This window comes from Catharus ustulatus, chromosome 2 (genome assembly GCF_009819885.2).
Source record: "Catharus ustulatus isolate bCatUst1 chromosome 2, bCatUst1.pri.v2, whole genome shotgun sequence".
Classification (NCBI taxonomy): Eukaryota; Metazoa; Chordata; class Aves; order Passeriformes; family Turdidae; genus Catharus; species Catharus ustulatus.
In genome coordinates, this window is record NC_046222.1 from 47,572,525 (window position 1) to 47,590,732 (window position 18,208).

The window sequence follows — 18,208 nt, forward strand, 5'->3', positions numbered from 1 at the left end:
ACACGGGAGAGATTTGGATTAGATATTAGGAAGGAATTCTTCCCTGTGAGGGTGTTGAGGCACTACCGCAGAGAAGCCCAGAGAAGCCGTGGCTGCCCCGTCCGTGGAGGTGTCCAAGGCCAGGTCGGACGCGGCTCTGAGAGGGCCTGTCCCCATCCATGGGCGGAATTGCTCCCTATCCAAGGGCGGAATTGTTCCCTATCCATGGGCGGGGCTGCACCGGGACGGTCCCTGAGGCCCCTCACAAGCCCCGCCCAGCGGCGGCGGCGCGCAGGGCTCGCGGCGGCGCTGCGTCACGGGCTGCGCGCGCGGCCATTGGCTGTGGCGGCCGCTGCCCCGCCCCCCGCGCCCCGCCGCGCATGTCGCAGCCGCTGCGCGCCCTTGTCGTGTGAAACTCGGCCCAAAATGGCGGCGGCGGCCGGCAGGGGCGCCGAGGTGGCGATGGTTGTGGCGGCCAGGCTGCAGGGGGCGGAGGGAGAGGAGGAGACGGCGGCGGCCGCGGCGGCGCCGGCTGATGAGGAGGACGGGGAGGAAGACGGCGGCGGCGCGGGCAAAGTGGCGGGTGCTGCGGCTGCAGCCGGCGGGGAGGCTGGCGGCGGCGGCGAGAGCGAGGAGGACGAGGAGGAGGAGGGGGAGGACGTGTTCGAGGTGGAGAAGATCCTTGACGTGAAGACCGAGGGGGTGAGTGCGCGGGTCTCTTACCCTGGGCGAGGAGCACGTGAAAAGAATAATCCCCTTACAATTGCAATGTCAACCACGCTGTGCACAGTGGTGCAGAGAGGCTTTTGTCCCTTGGTCCAGATTTAATCTCCTCGGCCAAAGATAAGTCTTTACTAAGTTGTTGGGTTTTTCTCTGCATTGTTAAACTGATCTTGGCTCTTAGGGTACTATTTGATGTGAAATGTTTTAGTGCAGACGTGGGCAGGGTTGAATATAACTGAGAACTTAAGAGTTTTTTTCAAGGTATGTTGCCAGGGACTGCGTTCACAAACTAAACAGGGGAAGACCTCGTAAAAGAAGAGAGTCTTCTCCTAATTAAGATAATAAGCTGTAGTGATCTTGCACTGTTTAGACTGAAATACCAGACCTTGAAAGCAGCCTCGACTGGTTGAAGTTCTTGAAAGATTTTCCTAAACCTCAAATACAAAAAATAATTAACACAGGGGTTCTTTTATGATTTTGTGCCTGAAATATTTTTATTTTAACTAATTATGTTTTTTATTTTGGGCTTCAGTCAGGTACATGACATTATAAAATTTTGCCAATTTCATGTAAAAGATCAGTCTTGAAACCCTTAGGCTGGAGAACCTTCAGATCAGCATTTTCTTCCATACTTGTGATGTTATTAAATTGCACCTTACGTGAAAGATATTGATGTCTTAAGGTTACATTATGTTTTCAGGGTAATACAGTATTTATAGCTTTGCCCATATGAAATGCTGGTCAACATGTCAGGCTTGAAAACAAGAGGATTCCTTTTTTTTTCCCTTTCTTTCCACCCACCCCCAAGTGATGGAACCTGAAATTGATAGGTTTAGGTGGTCGTGGTGGTGAGACATACCCTTAAAGAATACCAGAATATATCAAGTATTCTCTTAAAAATGTCACTGGCATGTGCTGGTAACAGGGCCTCTTTTCCTTCCCCCTCCAGCAGCCCGTTTCACAGCACTTCTGAGCTCTGTGTGCTTGGATCATGCAGTGAGCTTCAGTGTGTGGATGTAGCCAGCACAAATTGGCATTGCAGATGTATCGGGTGCCCTCTCAGTTGTCCTGCAGCAGGGTCTGTGCTCCTGGGCTCCACAAATGCAGGGCAAGGCAGGAGTTCAGTCTCAGGTATAACTTCCAGAATGGCTGGGAAGAGCCGTGTGTCACCACAGAGTGAGTCAGCCACTGTCCAGCGTGGTTGGGGTGTTGTGTGTCACAGAACAGAAAGTGGCAGCTGGAGAGCCCTGCACAGAGATGCTCTTCCCAGCACAGTACTGGTGTTGCTGAGCCTGGCAGTAGCAGCAGGATGAGAGACAGCACTCCTGGATGGGTGTTGGGCTGGGAAGGTAGACCTGTGGATAAATAAAACATTAATGTGTTCTTACATGAGAGAACAAGCAGTGAAAGTTTGGAAATGCAGTCTCTCAATGTATCTATAAAACCTTTCGTACTGCACCTCAGTTATACTAAAAGAACAAGCTCTGGTACCAGTTGTGATTTTGCATTTGCATTGGACTTTATTTTATGCAGCTTTCTCAGTTAATGAAAAAAGGACTTGTAGCTTATTTGTTATCTGAGTTACCAGGATGTACCTAACTCTGCAGCTAGCAGAAGTCCTGCATCTGAAAGGGAATAACTCTTTCCCACGAGGCAGGTGAAAATCCAGCAGAGTAGGATGCAGATTTGCAGGAAATGAGCTGGGAGTCCCCACGGACAAGTAAGGTGAACATGAATCAGCAGTTCTTACAGCAAAGAAGGCCAACAGGAGTGTAGCCAGAAGATCAAGAGACACTTCATTCTTTCTTCTCAGACCACTGAGAAGCATCCTGAGTACTGTGTGAAGTTCTGAGCTCCCCAGGACAGAAGAGACATGTGCATACCAGAGAGAAGGGTAGTGAAAACAGTTAGGATGCTGAGAGCTGGATTTGCTTTGCCATAAAAATAGAAGAATCAGGGGAGATGAAAGTAATATCACGGGAGGATGTAAAGAGGACAGAATGAGATCTCTCTTGGGGGTGCACAGGGAAAGGATGAGACAGACAGTGGACACAAGCTGGAAGACAGGGAAACCTTCATAGACACGCTGGACAGCCTGATGTAGGGAGCCCTGCTTTGAGAGGGCATTTTCCTTGTTAGTTCTGGAGATTTCTTATAACCTCACACACTCTATGACTGTAATGAGAAAGGTACTGGTTGCTTATTTTATGAGTAACCCCAATAGAAGAAAGAAGGAGGAGAGGGGAATATGATTTTGAAAACTTAGTTCCTAAATCAAGAGAGGTGGGTTAAGCTAAATTTTAAGAGAAATGTTAAACTAATGTGATGAATATAGGGTATTTATATATTTGGTTGTTTGTGAAGCAAAGTACAGAAGACTGCAAATAGAATTGGTTAAATGGTTGCTGAGGTTCAGTAGCATGTATATACACTTGTTAAAAGGTTAATTATACTCAGGCAAAAATTTATGCATAGACATTTAACAGTAAGTGTCAGATGGCAATTGTTCTGAAGCTTCCTTTCTCCAGGCTTGGTTAGCACTGTTAGGTCTTTCAGAGCATTATCAGTCCATGTTTGAAGCAAGAGCTACTATTTTGCCTCTCCTAAGGTGCTTTCCTTAGTACATTTGCTAAAAAATTAATTTTTAATGGTAAAGAACTTTGTAATTTAGTAGAAAAAACTAGATAGAGACTCCAAGGTGCAATTTTATCCCTCAGTGAAGTTCAATACTGTTGAAACAATTGGTCTCAGATTTCTGTATGTATTCTACCAAAATCTTTGTAACTAACTCCACTGAGATGCACGCACTCAGATTTTTGTCTCTGTTTAACTTGATCTCATTGCTGGGTTTTTTTCCTAATTGTTGGTATTTCAGTATATCAAAAATAGAATTGATCACAAATATAGCATAAATTATAAATTCCATTGTGAAACTTGGTGTTAATTCATTGGAAGTCTTAAGGGTTTATATCAAGTTACTCAGCAAAGAGAAAACAATCAAGCTTGAAATTTTTATGGAAGAAATATTAAAACTTTTGAAAATATATTTTCATAAGTGTCAGAAAACCTATTTTGGTAAACTGACTGGGAATTTATGGTATGTACGTTGTAGCTGTGGTTCTGAACAAATGTTATACACTGCAAGTATTTTGCACAAAACTAGCCCAACTACAGAAATACTGATTTTCATATACACAAAACTGTATATCCACTGACATCCTCAAGAACTGACTAGCTGATGCTATGCTGTGCTGTATTGTATTAAATGTTGTGGGTTTTTGTTACAGGGTAAAACTCTCTATAAAGTCCGGTGGAAAGGATACACCTCTGATGATGATACCTGGGAACCTGAGATTCACTTGGAAGACTGCAAAGAAGTGCTTCTTGAATTCAGAAAAAATAATAAGCCTAAACCTGTTAAAAAAGACTTACAGGTGTGTTTCAGCTTTCAGTATCTTACACTGGAGACACAATCCCGATCTACACTCTACTAATGACAGGAGGGGAGAAGGGAAGACATTTGAAATGTGGAATTAAAAAGACTTAAGGAATCTCACCTAAAACTGCTTTGTTTCTTGTGAAATTTAATATTGTTGCTGTTCTCTGGTAGGGATTTTTTTGTTGACAAGTTTGCTTGTAGACTGAATCCATCTAAACTTCAGTTCCATTTCTAATGAGACTCTATAAGTAATGTATGGTCATTTTAGTTTGACAATAGTTTGACAATAACCCACTTTCCTACCCACTGTCTTGTCACTGAAGCTGGGCACTCTGTTCCAATCACCCTCCTGCTTTCTGTAGGAGATCAGTGAGTTTTAACATGTAATCATTAAGTGTGATAAGAGAGGAATACTGAAAGATTAGATGCCAGAGGGCAGAATATGGCTTTTTCTTCTTTTTAACTGCTCAGTTAGTTTGAAAAAGCAGTGTAAGGATCTTTTTTTGAAAACTGGTACCCTGCTTCTGGGAAACCTGTAGGTAAATCCTACAAAATCAGATCAATTATTTTTGATGTAAAATAGCTCAGATTTAGTTCTGTTCTGGAATCTGGTTGTTGGATGTAGAATCGGTTTACTTGAATGTTTGTGTACTGATGCTCATCCAAGCAGTTAGTTGTGTAATTTAGGTAAGTAAGCTAGAATTGTATTATCACATATTGCAATTTGGCAGTGAGGAATGATCTTGGCAGGGATCAAAAGATTAAAGTGTTAAAAAATGTACTTTTCCCAGGCACTGCCACTGCCATTTTTGTATATGTTGTACTGAAGTGATAGTTTATTGGGGAAGGAAAAACTTTAATTTTTCTTTCTGTATCTTTCAGAAACCATCTCTAAATGATGATATATTTGAAGCAGAGTCTGACAGTGACTGGCAAAGTGAAACAAAAGATGATGTTTCACCAAAGAAGAAAAAGAAGAAGTCAAAAGAAGGAGAGGATAAAAGTCCAGATGACCCGAAGAAGAAAAAATCTAAGTCTGCAAAACTCAAGGAAAAACCCAGAACAGAATGTGAAAATTCCTCAGACACTTTGGTTTTAGATTTAAAGCCAAAAAAAAGGACTTTAGAAACTAAGGAGGATTCAAAGGACTCAAAGAAGCAAAGGAAAGAAGATACTAAAGAAATCAAGAAAAAGAAGGGAGAAGTTAAAGATTTAAAAATAAAATCTAAAGAAGATTCTAAAGAAAATAAAAAATCACAGGAGAAGCATGGTGATATTCAGTTTGACTCGGAATCAAGCACTATAGATGATTCAATTTATCAAGGAACTGATAATGAAAATTCAGACATAAATTCTGAAAATAAAGACGAGCAACAAAAGGTAGTAAGTGGAGAAGAGAGATTGGAACAAGAAACTGATGAAAGATGTGCCATTACTGATAAATATCTTGATGGATCAGCTAGTAATGAAGATGATAGTATTGATACTAGGGCTAAAAGAAAGAAGAAAAAAATTCAGAAAGCAGAAGACTGTAGAGAAGAAGATGGAAAAGCAGAAATTCAGGATACTCATTTAGAGAAGAAGAGCATGCACAAAAAGCAAACAGGTCAAGAAAAAGTACCGGGAGAGCTGGAGAAAGTGTCACCTGCTGGTTCACCAGTGCAGAAGGGTTTGAAACTGAGCACTGATGAGAGGGTGTGCAAGCCCACTGATTCCCCTGGGGAGGTAAGCACGGTTAGGGTGAGGGCTGGGGGTAAAATCAGTCATTTTCGAGGTACAGATACCTCACACCATGACTGTTCATGATGGCAAAGAGAAAAGTACAAATTGGAAAGGTACTGAGCTGCATGAACTTTTAACACCCACTGCACAATGTATAACAAAGACTGGGAAATTTCTGGATTCTGAACACCCTAAAGAGGTGAATGCTTTAGGGGAGGAGACCATATTTAAATGTGAAAGGATAAATCTGTCCCATTTACTATGTCTTCTTAGATTGAAATTTCCAGTTCTTGCAAGGCATGCTGTTGTTTTTTAGCTTTGTTCGTGCCCACCTTCAAGAGTTTCCTCATTTGACTTTTTTCTACTCGTGTAGTAAGACAGAACAGCATGGAGCAGCACTTGCTCTCTCAGACACTGGCCATTAAATTAGGGCTTATGTGTGGTGGCACCTACCTGAGAACTGGAATGCTGAAATCACTTCTAACGTCCGGGTTTCCCAGATAATTGTGTAGCAGGCTTGTCTCTTCGTGGAGTGCTTACAGCAAATGCTTAGTTTCATGACATGGTTTCATATTAAATAGAAATAAAAATGCTGTACCTGTTGTAAGAAATGAGGTAAGCAAATACCAGGATTTTTATTTTTACTTATTTAATACAGTATAGTGCTTTAAGAAAAGCAGTGTTGTAAAATCAAATGGAAAAAATCATGACAAAATGTAATGTTTCTGGGAATATAATTTCTTTCAGCTGCTTCAGACTGTTCTGATACAGTTTGCAGTTCATAAAACATTGTCTGCTCAGAGCAGCCATGTTATGATTTAACAGGATTGCAGCCAAAACACCTAAATTATGTACTGGACTATATCCCACTTCTGAGACCATGATTTCCATGGTGGAAAGTCTCTTCAGGTTCAGCAGTGGTCCTGTGCATGTGATTGTTTTGTGTATGGAGTAAGTAATCTTGAGTAAGTTATTTTGAGGATAGAGAATTACATGGCGTAATCTCAGAGTAGAGCTACACAAAAGAGTGTTTTTTGCAGGATCTTAGTGGTGAAAGCTCTGGAAAACAAGGAATTACTCTGAGGCATAGACTAATTTCAGGTTATTTAATTAGTTGAAGTGATATGGTCCTTTATTACCCCAGTATTTTACTTATAGTTCAAGGCTAAAGTGTTTGTGAGAGAGAGACAAGAACAGGAAAAAACTTTGGAATTTTGTTCTATTTACCAGTAGTATAAAAATCCTGTCACCTTGACCATGAACGAATCAACAGCAGAGCAAAGTGGGTTTGCTTGTGGCTCTTCAGTCAGCATTCTCAGTAAGTTGTCTCTATGCTTTTCTTGTGGTTGTGCTCCATGGAAGGTTATGCTCCAGGAAAGGTACCAGGAAAGTATGGAAGGCGCTCTGCTCTTTGCTTCTTCCGAGTGTAGAAGACTTAAACAGTGTTTTCTGTAGCTGGTTAGTTATTCTCTGGAGCAGCTGTGGACTTGCGTGGGTGGGTTTGGTGGAGAGTTCTGCAGGAATTTTTTATTCACTAAATTGTCAGCCCAAGCAGATGATATCTGTCAAAGAAAGTCATCACGTATATTTCAGGTCCATGTCCTTCCTTATGTAACTCTGCTTACAGAACACCAGTCATGTCAATTTATAACAATTTATAATTTATACAGTATTTTCTGTTGGGATCAGTTTGCATGCTGAACCATTCCTTCCATTTAATTTGCCTCCAAAAATAAATGTGTGTTGTGCATCTGATCAGCATTAGAAATCTGGAATAGAAATCAGGATTGCAGATTTTAACAGACCCACTGTAGCAAATATCTGGTAGTTTCTTTAGTAAGTTATGGATTTCCTCTTAAATGCCAAGCATCTGGCAGGATTAGCAGCTGCCTGTGTTAGCATTAATCACGTCTGTGATCAAAAGCTGAGGTTTGTGGAGGGAAGGGAGGTGGTGAGGAAAGCAATTAAATGTCTCGGCTCTGCTAATACATAATGATACACCAAATTAATCTGGTTTAATTAAATAAGATTTTTACTATGTCAGATGGTAGTGTATATAAAATTTTTTGTGAGGACTTCTTTTGGGGCAATTTTTCAGAAGGACTGTGCTACTCCCTGTGCCAGGTTAGTGTCAGAGACTGATACAAAGCCATGCTAAGGGGCCTTGTCCAACCTACTCTTCAGTGAATTTGCTGAGTGGAGAGAAGATTACAGGAGGAGAAAGGCAAACTTTGGTAGAGACAGCTGAATTCCGTTTTGGCAAGTTTGATTATATATCTACATCTACAGTCAGTTTTTTCTGTGGTATTAGATACTGCTAAACTCAGACTTCTGCAGGGATATCATGAGTTTGGGTGGATTTTGCTGAGTGTCTTTTTCGCAAATAACTGTTGCCATACCCTTCTGTCTGTGTAAATTGGAAAGCTTGGAACCTTTCGTATCCAAAACTGTCAAGTTTTCTCAGTTGAGGTTCAAGTCAGTGCTATCATAATGCTTCGAATACAGTGCTACAAAGTTGTTAAATACTCTGAAATAAGTACATTCTGTTCAGGTTCACTGGAGCAAACGAAAAGTTCATAATTTAGAATTTCTTTCAAAATGCTGATTTTGTCATATCTGCAGCTCTTCTGTAACACAACCTGAATGGCTGGGATGCAGTAAAATTGTGAATTGAAGTTAATATTTTCAGGAAATAATACCTTTACTGTTAGGGAGGAAGCCTTCACAGACTTAACTCCTGACTCACTTTTTAATTTTTAGGAATTAATTATTTTAATTCTTAGGAATTTTAGTCTACAGGTCTGTTGCATACAGGTTTAAGTAGTATTAATTATTGTTTGAGTGGTGAAAGGAGTTCATTTTCCATTTTTTCTTCTACCACTGAAATTTGATCTTTGTTTTCAGTCTCAGGAAAAAGAAGTAAAGAAGACCGAAATTAAAGAAAAATCTCAAAAAAAAGAGCCTGAAAAAGAAGAAAAAAACAGGAAAGAGCAGAAAGTCCTAAAAAGTAAGTGCTAACTTCTTGAAACAGAGAAGGGAATGACCGTTCAGGGCATTCTCATCTTATTTCTACAAGGGCAGAAATAAGATATTCTGTTTTTATTTTAGGAAGCAAAAATCTTCTGTTTAATGGCTTTACTAAAACATGCTTATGTATGAAGCATGGAAGTATATAAAAGTCTCTGACATTTTTGTAGGCATGTCAAAATTTTGTCCTTTTAAATTTAATACTGACAACTGTGCTTCTCTGGCATGTAATGGCAATTTTTTTTTTCCCTAAGAGGAATTCATGCAACTATTGGCCATTTTCAGAAGTGTTCTGACGATATTATGCATATATATACTTTTTGTATTTAGAAAAACTAGTAGGGGTTCCCATCAGACAAATATCTTGCCTCCTACTGTAGCCACAGAGACAAGTTATATTATACAACACAGTGAAAAATGTCTAGGTTCTGCTTCTATTCCTAATAGTATAAGCTATTAGTTATTAGTGTTACTGCTCTTGATCTCAGAACAACTCTGTACTACTTTTTTCAGGATAAACTTCTTCACTAGAGAAACACCTTTTTCTGAAAGCGGCATAGATACTTACAGTGCTTAAGAAAAGTAGTAAGAAGCAGAAGGATTAACGATTGTTTCTGTGCAGCACTTGTCCTTTGGTCGTCACAGATACTGAGCTATATTTTAGAAGTAGTGATTTATGCACGATTCTTAACTGCATTTTTTAAAGATGGCACCATGTTGAAAGCAGTCAGAACTCAGACTTAACAGGGGAGGTGGACTCTCCCTGACTTTTGTCTTATGTTAAGCTTGCTTCTGTGCTCCAATACTTTCGGAAAGAGAACAGATCTCTTCTAAATGGATGCTAGTAATTTACTTTAATTTTGTTATTTAATAGTCTTTAGTGGCTCATGTAGTCACTCTTGGTAACTGTCTTAATATTCTAGGCTTTAAGGTCATCAAAAGTGCATTTGAGTTGTTTAGTGTAGCTTCAGAACAAAAAAAGTGAATATTATGAGAATAACTGCAGAAGAGAAGAATCTTTGCTAGAATATGAATTCATAGAAGAATTAAAAGAGCAAGGTGTACAAGGAAAGAAATTTAAGAGATGAAGCAAAATCATGGATTTGCATTGCTGCAGAAGATCATTAAGAAGTACTAGATGTGTGTCAAATGGAGAACACTGGTAGTTGAGATTTTCTCCATTCCTGCTTGATCTCTAGTGCTCCAGTTCTTGTCTCTGCTGGGGCTGAAATGAAGTTTTCTTTTGATACTGGATACCTTTTCAGTGTGTTTACTGTGCTTTTGCTACTACGGTGATGGATGTTCACCTTGCCATAATCACTTCAGTCTTATTTATTGCAACAAATTAACAGTTTCTTTCAAGTACAAGCATTTTGTTTGTAATGTAGCTTTTGCTGCTGAGAACCATTCCATGCTGATTGCCTGAGTTTATTTCAGTGAAAAGCAGTAGTTATTTGTTAAGATGCTGATTCATTGAAGCAAAGGCAAACATTTTTTGTCTTGAAAAGTTACAATTTATTACTTATTTACTTTTTTCTTCCACAAAATGACAAACTTGATAGATGGCAAGCACCAAGTCCTGAGTTTGGGCATGGACATGCAGTTAGAGTGGCTGACCCTAGAAGAGTTCCAGAAGCATCTTGATGGAGAAGATGAGAATCATGTATCAACAGAACCAATATCAAGTAGTGAGTATTTTCTGGGAAGAAGGGGTATTTCTTAGCTGACATTTCAAAGGGAAATATCCTATAACAGCATTGAATTTATTTTCTAGCCCTTCTGAGAGATGCTGTTAAAAGTGGAGACTACATGACAGTGAAAATGGCGCTTTCTTCAAATGAGGAATATAATTTGGATCAAGAGGTAATTTTTGTGCAATAAAGTATTGGAATACAGTAGGAGGGAAGAATACAAATTTTGATTTGTTTGAAAAGCTTCCCCCATTTATGTTGTAGCAGAATTCCATCTCATCTAGGTAAAAAAGCAAAATTTGTCAAAAAAGGAGTACAGACTTGGAAGTTTCAGTATTTGTTATCCATTTCTTCTAAGAAAAAATGAAGTTTGATAGAACTATCCCAGTAACTCTCCAGCCAATTTGCCCTGTGTATTTAACTGACTAAAGGCGGAACTTTGCATGTTATTAGGAATGATAACCATCAGTTCAAGTGGCTAAACTGTATAAAACATGGTACATGGGAAACAAAACCTGAAAGTTGTCTGACATACTGGGACCACTTAATTTCATAATTAGGTTTCTGCCAGTTTTTAATCAGCTGTGTTCTTACTGGGTTTACTTTCAAGGATCTATTTTCCTCTTGGACAGTACTGTAAGTTCCATTTCTGAGTTTTAAAATCTCCACTACTGGTATTTTCACTGGCAATCTTGTGTAGTTGTATTATGTATCATTTTGAGAACTTCACATTATGCTGAGACTTCTGAGGTGTTGTAGGGAAGATGCCAAATGAACTACTGAGGCCAGCATGTGTTCTGTGAGTTGTAAGGTCTGGTGAAAAATGCAGGTATGAGTGAGGAGAGGGGCTGGTCACGAAGTGTCTTTATACTTGCACTCTGATAAAATCAAAAAGCAATGGTGTGGGAGCAGCTGACTTGAGCCATAGTTGTTTTTCTTCAAGGGTGCTGACTTCTATTTCCCACAGTCTTCTTGTCTTCCCCACCCTCAATTATCTTACAACCTTTCTTCTTGGTTCATTCATTTCCTGCTTCTTGTTCTGGTCCTCAGAATGTTACAGATTTTGCAGATTATGAAACTGAGTGTCAGACCTGTGACCAGAGAAGTGGGAGGTGATAGTTTGCTGGTATCTGGCAGCCATGTATGTGTGAATTCTTCTGCCAGGGAGGGAAATCTTAGTGAAACATGTTGATGCACTTGAAATTTTTGTCTTGCAGCTTTGATTTATCTTGGAAGTATTTATTTTTTGGTTCTTGTTCCAGGATTCAAGTGGAATGACCCTGGTAATGCTTGCTGCTGCTGGAGGACACGACGACCTTCTGCGGGTGCTGATCAGGAAAGGAGCTAAAGTTAATGGCAGACAGAAAAATGGAACAACTGCATTGATACATGCAGCTGAAAAGGTTGGCTTGGTCACTGTTGTATTTGTGGTTCTGGGCTCTTATGTTTAAAGGTGGTACACACACATTTTTTTACCTTTGGATGATGCCTAAAAAGTAGCTAGCAAGATGAAGCAGAGTGACTACTAATAATTTCAGCAACTGTGGTTATTGTAGTATACATAAGTTCTGGTCATAAAGCCTGCCCTGAGCAGAGAATATCATAGGCAGAAAAGTGGAGGCAGAGGGTATCTTTGATTTTTTTTTTGTCTGAGAGCTGAAGTTCTTGTGCTAGAATTGCTTGTTATGATGCCTAGCTACACAGGATCCAAACCAGATACACTTAGAAAATCTCTGATGAAGCAGGATTTGGTATTTTTAAGCAACTGGGCAGTGGACACAGTGGCAAGCTCTCCCCAGACTAAGACCAGCTAAAGCAGTAAGTTAGAGCAAGTCAGGGTTTCATGGGTGCACTCTTGTGCTCAGATTGGTCCATGTGCTTTCCCACATACAGTAGATAGAAAGCCAGAAGGGAGCGTCATTCCAGTTTGGTGGCAGATGCAAATACACTACTTCCTTCCTATGATGTTTATTATTGCAGGATTTAGAAAAAAAGTAAGAATTATAAATAATTAGGGTTATCCATTTGCCTAAATCTGAACTGCTCTTCAATAGCCACAGGAGAGAAAAATGTTAATTGTGCCATGGCTCATGTTGTGAATTCTATGGATGAATTTTAAGTAAATGTAATTTTATATTCTGAAACAAAACCAGAATATTTTTTATGTACTTGTACTTTTGGTTTCTTCCCCAGAATTTTTTAACAACAGTAGCTATTCTTCTGGAAGCTGGAGCATATCTGAACATGCAGCAGAGCAGTGGTGAGACTGCCTTAATGAAGGTAAATTCTGTGTTTGTCCTTACATGGTTTAATAGGAGTACAGTAGTTTCACGAATACAAGCCGCACGGATTATAAGCCGCAACCCCCGGTGCCTCGACAATGTTGCTGTCTTTGTCAATAGATAAGCCGCACCCCGAATATTAGCCGCACTTTCGTTCGTCGCGAGAATCCGTGCGCAGCTTTCACAAATTGGCCAATTAGTAACAGGATCACGGCATAGCGGGCTTTACTGGCTCGGGGCGGGGCCAGGCAGGCTCGGCCCGCTCATGGTTGCTGACGGGGCCGGCTGGGTGGTGCTGCAGCCGCCACCGGGCTCACTGGCCCCCCTCTCCCGTCAGCACCGCCCCGCCGCTGCGTTAACGTACTCGCCCTGCCGGCGGGCCAGGCGCTGCCGCCGCTGGCAGGCATGCCGGCCGCGTCGCCGCTGCGTTCGCGTGGTCGCCCTGCCGGCGGGCCAGCCGCTGCCGCCGCTGCCAGGCTCGCCGGCCGCCCCCTCCCGTCTGCACCGCCGCCGCGTTTCCTCGCCCTGACCGGCACTGCAGGCCCCCGCACCGCCGGGCTCCCCCACGCTGCTGGCCCCGATTCTGCTGGGCTTCCCCCGCTGCCAGGCAGCCCCACCCGCCGGCCTTCCTGCTTCTGCCATGCTCCCCTGCACTGCTAGCCCCAGTTCTCCCGGGCTCCCCCGCCCTGCTGGCTCAGGCTCTGCCGCCCCCCCTGCCCCGCCCTGCTGGCTCAGGCTCTGCCGCCCGCCCCCCACACTGCTGGCCCCGCCTCTGCCAGGCTTTCCCACCTCAGCCGGGGCCGGCCGGGCTCCAGCTTGGCTTGGGGCTGCCGCGGGCTCTCACTTCCGTGTTGGCAGCTTTTAGAATTTTGTTAATGTATTAGCCGCCCCGGAATATTGGCCGCACGTCCGGGTTTCCACCAAAATTTTGGTCAAATTGGTGCGGCTTGTATTCGTGAAATTACTGTACTTATGTCAAACTAGTAAAATGTAAAAAAGTATTTGTAGAATTTGTTTCAGGAACACATCCCATATTTGAAATAAAAATACCATTCATAGTTACTCTAAGCAGAGTTTTAATCCATTTCTTTAATGTACTGTAACATCTAAACAAGAAACACAAATGCCTTCAGCATGAAGTACTGAATGTGGCTCATCATCCTCTTCTGTTGTTTGGCTCAAAGAAATGCAGATGTGGTCTTCCACCTGAGATAATCAGATTGTCAGCAGGAAGAGAAAAAGTGCAGAAAGGAAAATCTTTCACTTGGATGTTGCTGTGATTGACGCTTGCTGTTTTATTGCAGGCCAGAAATAAAATAGCCTATTTACAGTCTGATTCCCAGTGCCTGTTCTGCACCATTACTCCCCCAGTCACAAAAGAAATCTTGATTTTTAATTTTTTTTTTTTTCTTTATGTGGATGAATTTCACCAAAGTTCCCCTTTGGATAAAGTTGCTGTGCTATTTATGTGTAGACTTTGTGTAGTTCATTTGCTGAAGAGGTTACAGAAGCTTTCCTGCCCAGACAATGTGGTATTGTTTCTGTTCTGCCCTCTGTGAGGCTTAACAAGTGGGGATTTCACATTTTCTCTGAAAACAACTCACTTGTAGTTTCCTCAGCCACTTCACTCCAAAAATCTCTTCATAATTTGGTTACTTTCATCCATGACCCTCAGTCTTGACCTTCTTTGTTTTTAAAGTTTGTATTAGTCCTTGATGCACAGCTATACAAACCAATTAGCAGCCTACAGTGACTTACTTATTCCTGATGTTCATTTTGTGATGCAGATACAAAGAACAGGATCTTCATTTCCAGAAACTTACTGGGGCAAGCTTAGCCCTTTGTGGATAAACCTGTCAAAGTGTTTATCAAGTCACTCTTATTTAACCTTACGAGTTTGATCATACTTTTTTTAGGAGAGAAAAAAGATCTAGAATGCAATTCCTTTCCTGTCTGTGAGATTTTTCTGGGTTTTTTGGTTTGAGGAAGGCAGGTGGGTTGTTCTGTTTATGGAAGAGGATGGATTAAAGGCACAGATCAAAGTTCAGAGCAGAGATGATTTTCAGAAGCTGTCTTCTGAAAGGTCTTACAAAGATAAAAATGTTGTATCTCTTGTGCATTTTCCTAGTTCATCTGAGTGAAGTGTTTGAAAACAAGGGACCAAGAGCACATTTGCTTTCTTCAAAGTAAAACTTGTTTTAGATTTTCCTGTGCTTTTGTGAAGTCTATGGTTGATGTGCCCTGAAATTCTTCCTGTAATTAGCAGTGAACAACCTTGAACATTTATGCAGAGGATAACAGTGGCTTTCTGACATAGCTAATTCTGCAAATTTACTGCATACCCAAAGTACCATTTTAAACTCTAGATGCATAGAAAAACAGGCACTTGGAAATGTTACTTTAATAATTTCAGAAACATATTTAGTCAGGTAAACAATTGCTAGAAAATTCACAGTTACTGAGCTCCTGGAGATCAGATGTTTTCACATAACTTTTGGGATTTGCATTATCTATTTTTTTTTTTCCAGTTGTCTTCTTGGTAATCCTGGCTGTTGGTGCTTCTGTAGGATTGCATCTGTAGTATTACCTGGATAAAGAGAAAATGTTTTATGGAGTGTGTTCCTGAGTTTCAAGCTGTGTTACCCTTCACAGAGCAAATAGTTGAACTTCTGAATTGTAACTAATAAGCTTACTTTCATGTTATGCTCTGTTCTAATGGGTTTGTCATTGTTTTCTGTCCTTCTGTCTTCTCCCTTCCCACCCAGGCTTGTAAAAGAGGGAATTCTGATATAGTGCGGCTCATGATTGAAAACGGAGCTGACTGCAACATTTTGTCCAAGCATCAGAACAGCGCCATGCATTTTGCTAAACAGAGCAATAACGTAATGGTGTATGAGCAGCTCAGGAGCCACTTGGAAATGTGAGTAAACTGTACTTGGAAGTTGGTTCTGCTGAAGTTTGCAGTGCTAGGTGATGGCAATCAACAAAGAGACAGGACCCCCACTTGCATAACAAAGAGACAAGACCCCATTTGATGCAAGCATGAAACCCAATTCATTGATTTCACACATCAATATATGTACCTTTTCAACTATAGCTAAAAACAGCACAATCACACAATTGCTGTTTCTAAGTAACATTCCTTAATTAAAGCTCTGCACAGCCCTTTGCACGGAGCTGTACAGACCAGCATAGGCACATACAGTCTTGCATGATTTATCTTAAAGCACACCAAGCACATCTTCTGCTTCCCCATTCAGGGTTCTGCCTCAACTTACCAGGGCTTGCGGCCTACCAAGCCTAGCACATCCACTTCAGTCATGAGTTGAGCAGTGCTCTGAGCCCTGCTCTCCAGCTGCATTTCTACACTAGGCATGTCATAATTCTGGCTTAAGTTTAGGAACATTTCAGGAAAGAAAATAGATCCGACTTGGGCAGAAAGTTAACTAATAAATCATGTGCAATCAAAATTATGTGAGCTAGCAGAATTGGCATACACTTGCTCAAACACTGAGTAAAAGCATGGAAAGGAGGAAAAGGTAATTCCTACAAGAGCAAGATTCCTTTAACTTAAGGTACGGCAATCATGAAAACTTAGAAGTATATAAGCACTGGACCACTGAATGTAAACTCTTTGTAGGGCATGCCAAATAAAATACCTTGCTAGTGCACATAGGAAAAAATCAAATAGAACACCAAGCAGAAATACCGTGAAAAATCTGTGCAGGCAGTTGTGTGTTGGACCTTTAAATGTCAGCTATGAGCTGAAAGTGCTAAGGATAAAGCTTTCATGCCAGTAGATGATGGAAATGATCATCATCATCATAGAGAATGACTGAAGAGCGGTGCAGTGTATGTGACATCTAAAGTGTTGACGTCATATGGTCATGTAAAAATGTACTGAGCTGAACTGAGACAAACATAGAGAGTAGGAGCAAGATATTCAAATATCCATTTGGAGGAATACTGTAGTTAATGTATATGGGAAGAGAATTGTAACCAGCAGTCTCTGAATTGGGGAAGACTCAGGATGGGTCTCAGAGCTTCTGCAGCAGGTGAGATTTTGCCATGAATGCATAAATAGTGCCGGAAGAACACTGTCTCAGAGCAAGACCTTTTTCTTGTTTCATGATCATTTAGTCCTAGTGATTCATCCATGTAATTTAAGACAATCTATCGAGTAGTTTGTAATCCAAACTTACTCTCTCCCAGTGTATAGAAAGCCCTGATTGTTTTTTGCCATCTCTTTGCTATCTCTTGTGTTTCCTGTGAACTGACTTCTTAAGTCTGTCTTTACAGAAACTACCTTGTAATGGTCAATGTGTATCAAAAAACACCTGAAGTGACAGGGTAAAGGGGATGGAATCAGGTTGTTTTTAGTGGTTCCCAGTGACTGGACAAGGGGCAGTGGGCACAAACATGGAACCCAGGAGGCTACCTCTGAGCATCAGGAAATATATTTTTCATGATGATGGTAAAGCAGCATTGGCACAGGCTACTCAGAGAGTTTGTCAGGACCTTGGAAACTTTCTGAAGATATCGGGACATTGTGAGGTTTCCGTCAGCCCACTTTTCAAGCCTGTCGAGGTCTCTTGTGGATGGCAGAAATTCACCAGAGGCTGTCAGCCACTCCTTCCAATTTTGTCATCTGCCAAAGTGCTGAAGGTTTGCTGCACCACCCTTTGGGGCTTTAATGAAGATGCTAAACAGGACCAGACCCAGTACTGATCTCAGGGATCCACCAGCAGTGATTGGTTTCCAGCTAGATTTTGTGTTACTGACTTTTGCTGATGTAACATGTTTGGATCCAGTTTCATACCAGGAGGAAAGTATTGTTGCCACTGTTTTTAGTGACCTGTAAAGTTTGTCTGAGATATTGTAGGTCACCGTATCAAACTTCTGTTCTGAGCAGATGAACACTATAAGGAATGTTTTTCTCTTGTAGAATGCTAAAAGGAAAAGTGCTAAAAGCATAAAAGCTAGTAATTATTTTTCAGAAATTGGAAACTTGTTAAAGTGAATAGGGGCAGCAGAAGTGAGTGAAGTGGGTTTTATGCTGATTCTTGCGTAGGGAAGCAAAATCTAACTTGTTAGTTAAGGTTTTGAAGACAACAACAAGCATGCAGATAAGTGATCTGGTGTCTGCTGCTCAGTGTAGTGAGACTTTGTCGCTCACTATTTGATGCCTTTCCAGTTTGTTTCCTATTTGACATCTGCCCCCTTCAGTTTTGACTAATCTGAATAATGGGTTTTGGAAGATGTTGACTATGTAATTTTGCCAGTAAAGTGGCAGTTGAAATTCAATATTGATGATTGCAAAGTGATGTCTGGGGGTGTCACTGCAC

The 18,208-nt window shown here is 41.1% G+C and overlaps 1 protein-coding gene across 1 annotated transcript in view; it reads left to right on the forward strand.

Annotated features, from left to right (window-relative positions):
• The first annotated feature begins 204 nt into the window (after positions 1 to 204).
• Positions 205 to 18,208, forward strand: part of MPHOSPH8 (M-phase phosphoprotein 8) — a 28,179-nt gene continuing 10,175 nt past the window's right edge. The window contains exons 1-9 of the mRNA XM_033052077.2: positions 205 to 681; positions 3,990 to 4,136; positions 5,024 to 5,866; positions 8,768 to 8,870; positions 10,453 to 10,578; positions 10,665 to 10,753; positions 11,844 to 11,984; positions 12,775 to 12,861; positions 15,629 to 15,783. Of these exons, the coding sequence (XP_032907968.2) occupies positions 205 to 681; positions 3,990 to 4,136; positions 5,024 to 5,866; positions 8,768 to 8,870; positions 10,453 to 10,578; positions 10,665 to 10,753; positions 11,844 to 11,984; positions 12,775 to 12,861; positions 15,629 to 15,783 (2,168 nt within the window). The remainder of the gene's footprint in view (positions 682 to 3,989; positions 4,137 to 5,023; positions 5,867 to 8,767; positions 8,871 to 10,452; positions 10,579 to 10,664; positions 10,754 to 11,843; positions 11,985 to 12,774; positions 12,862 to 15,628; positions 15,784 to 18,208) is intronic.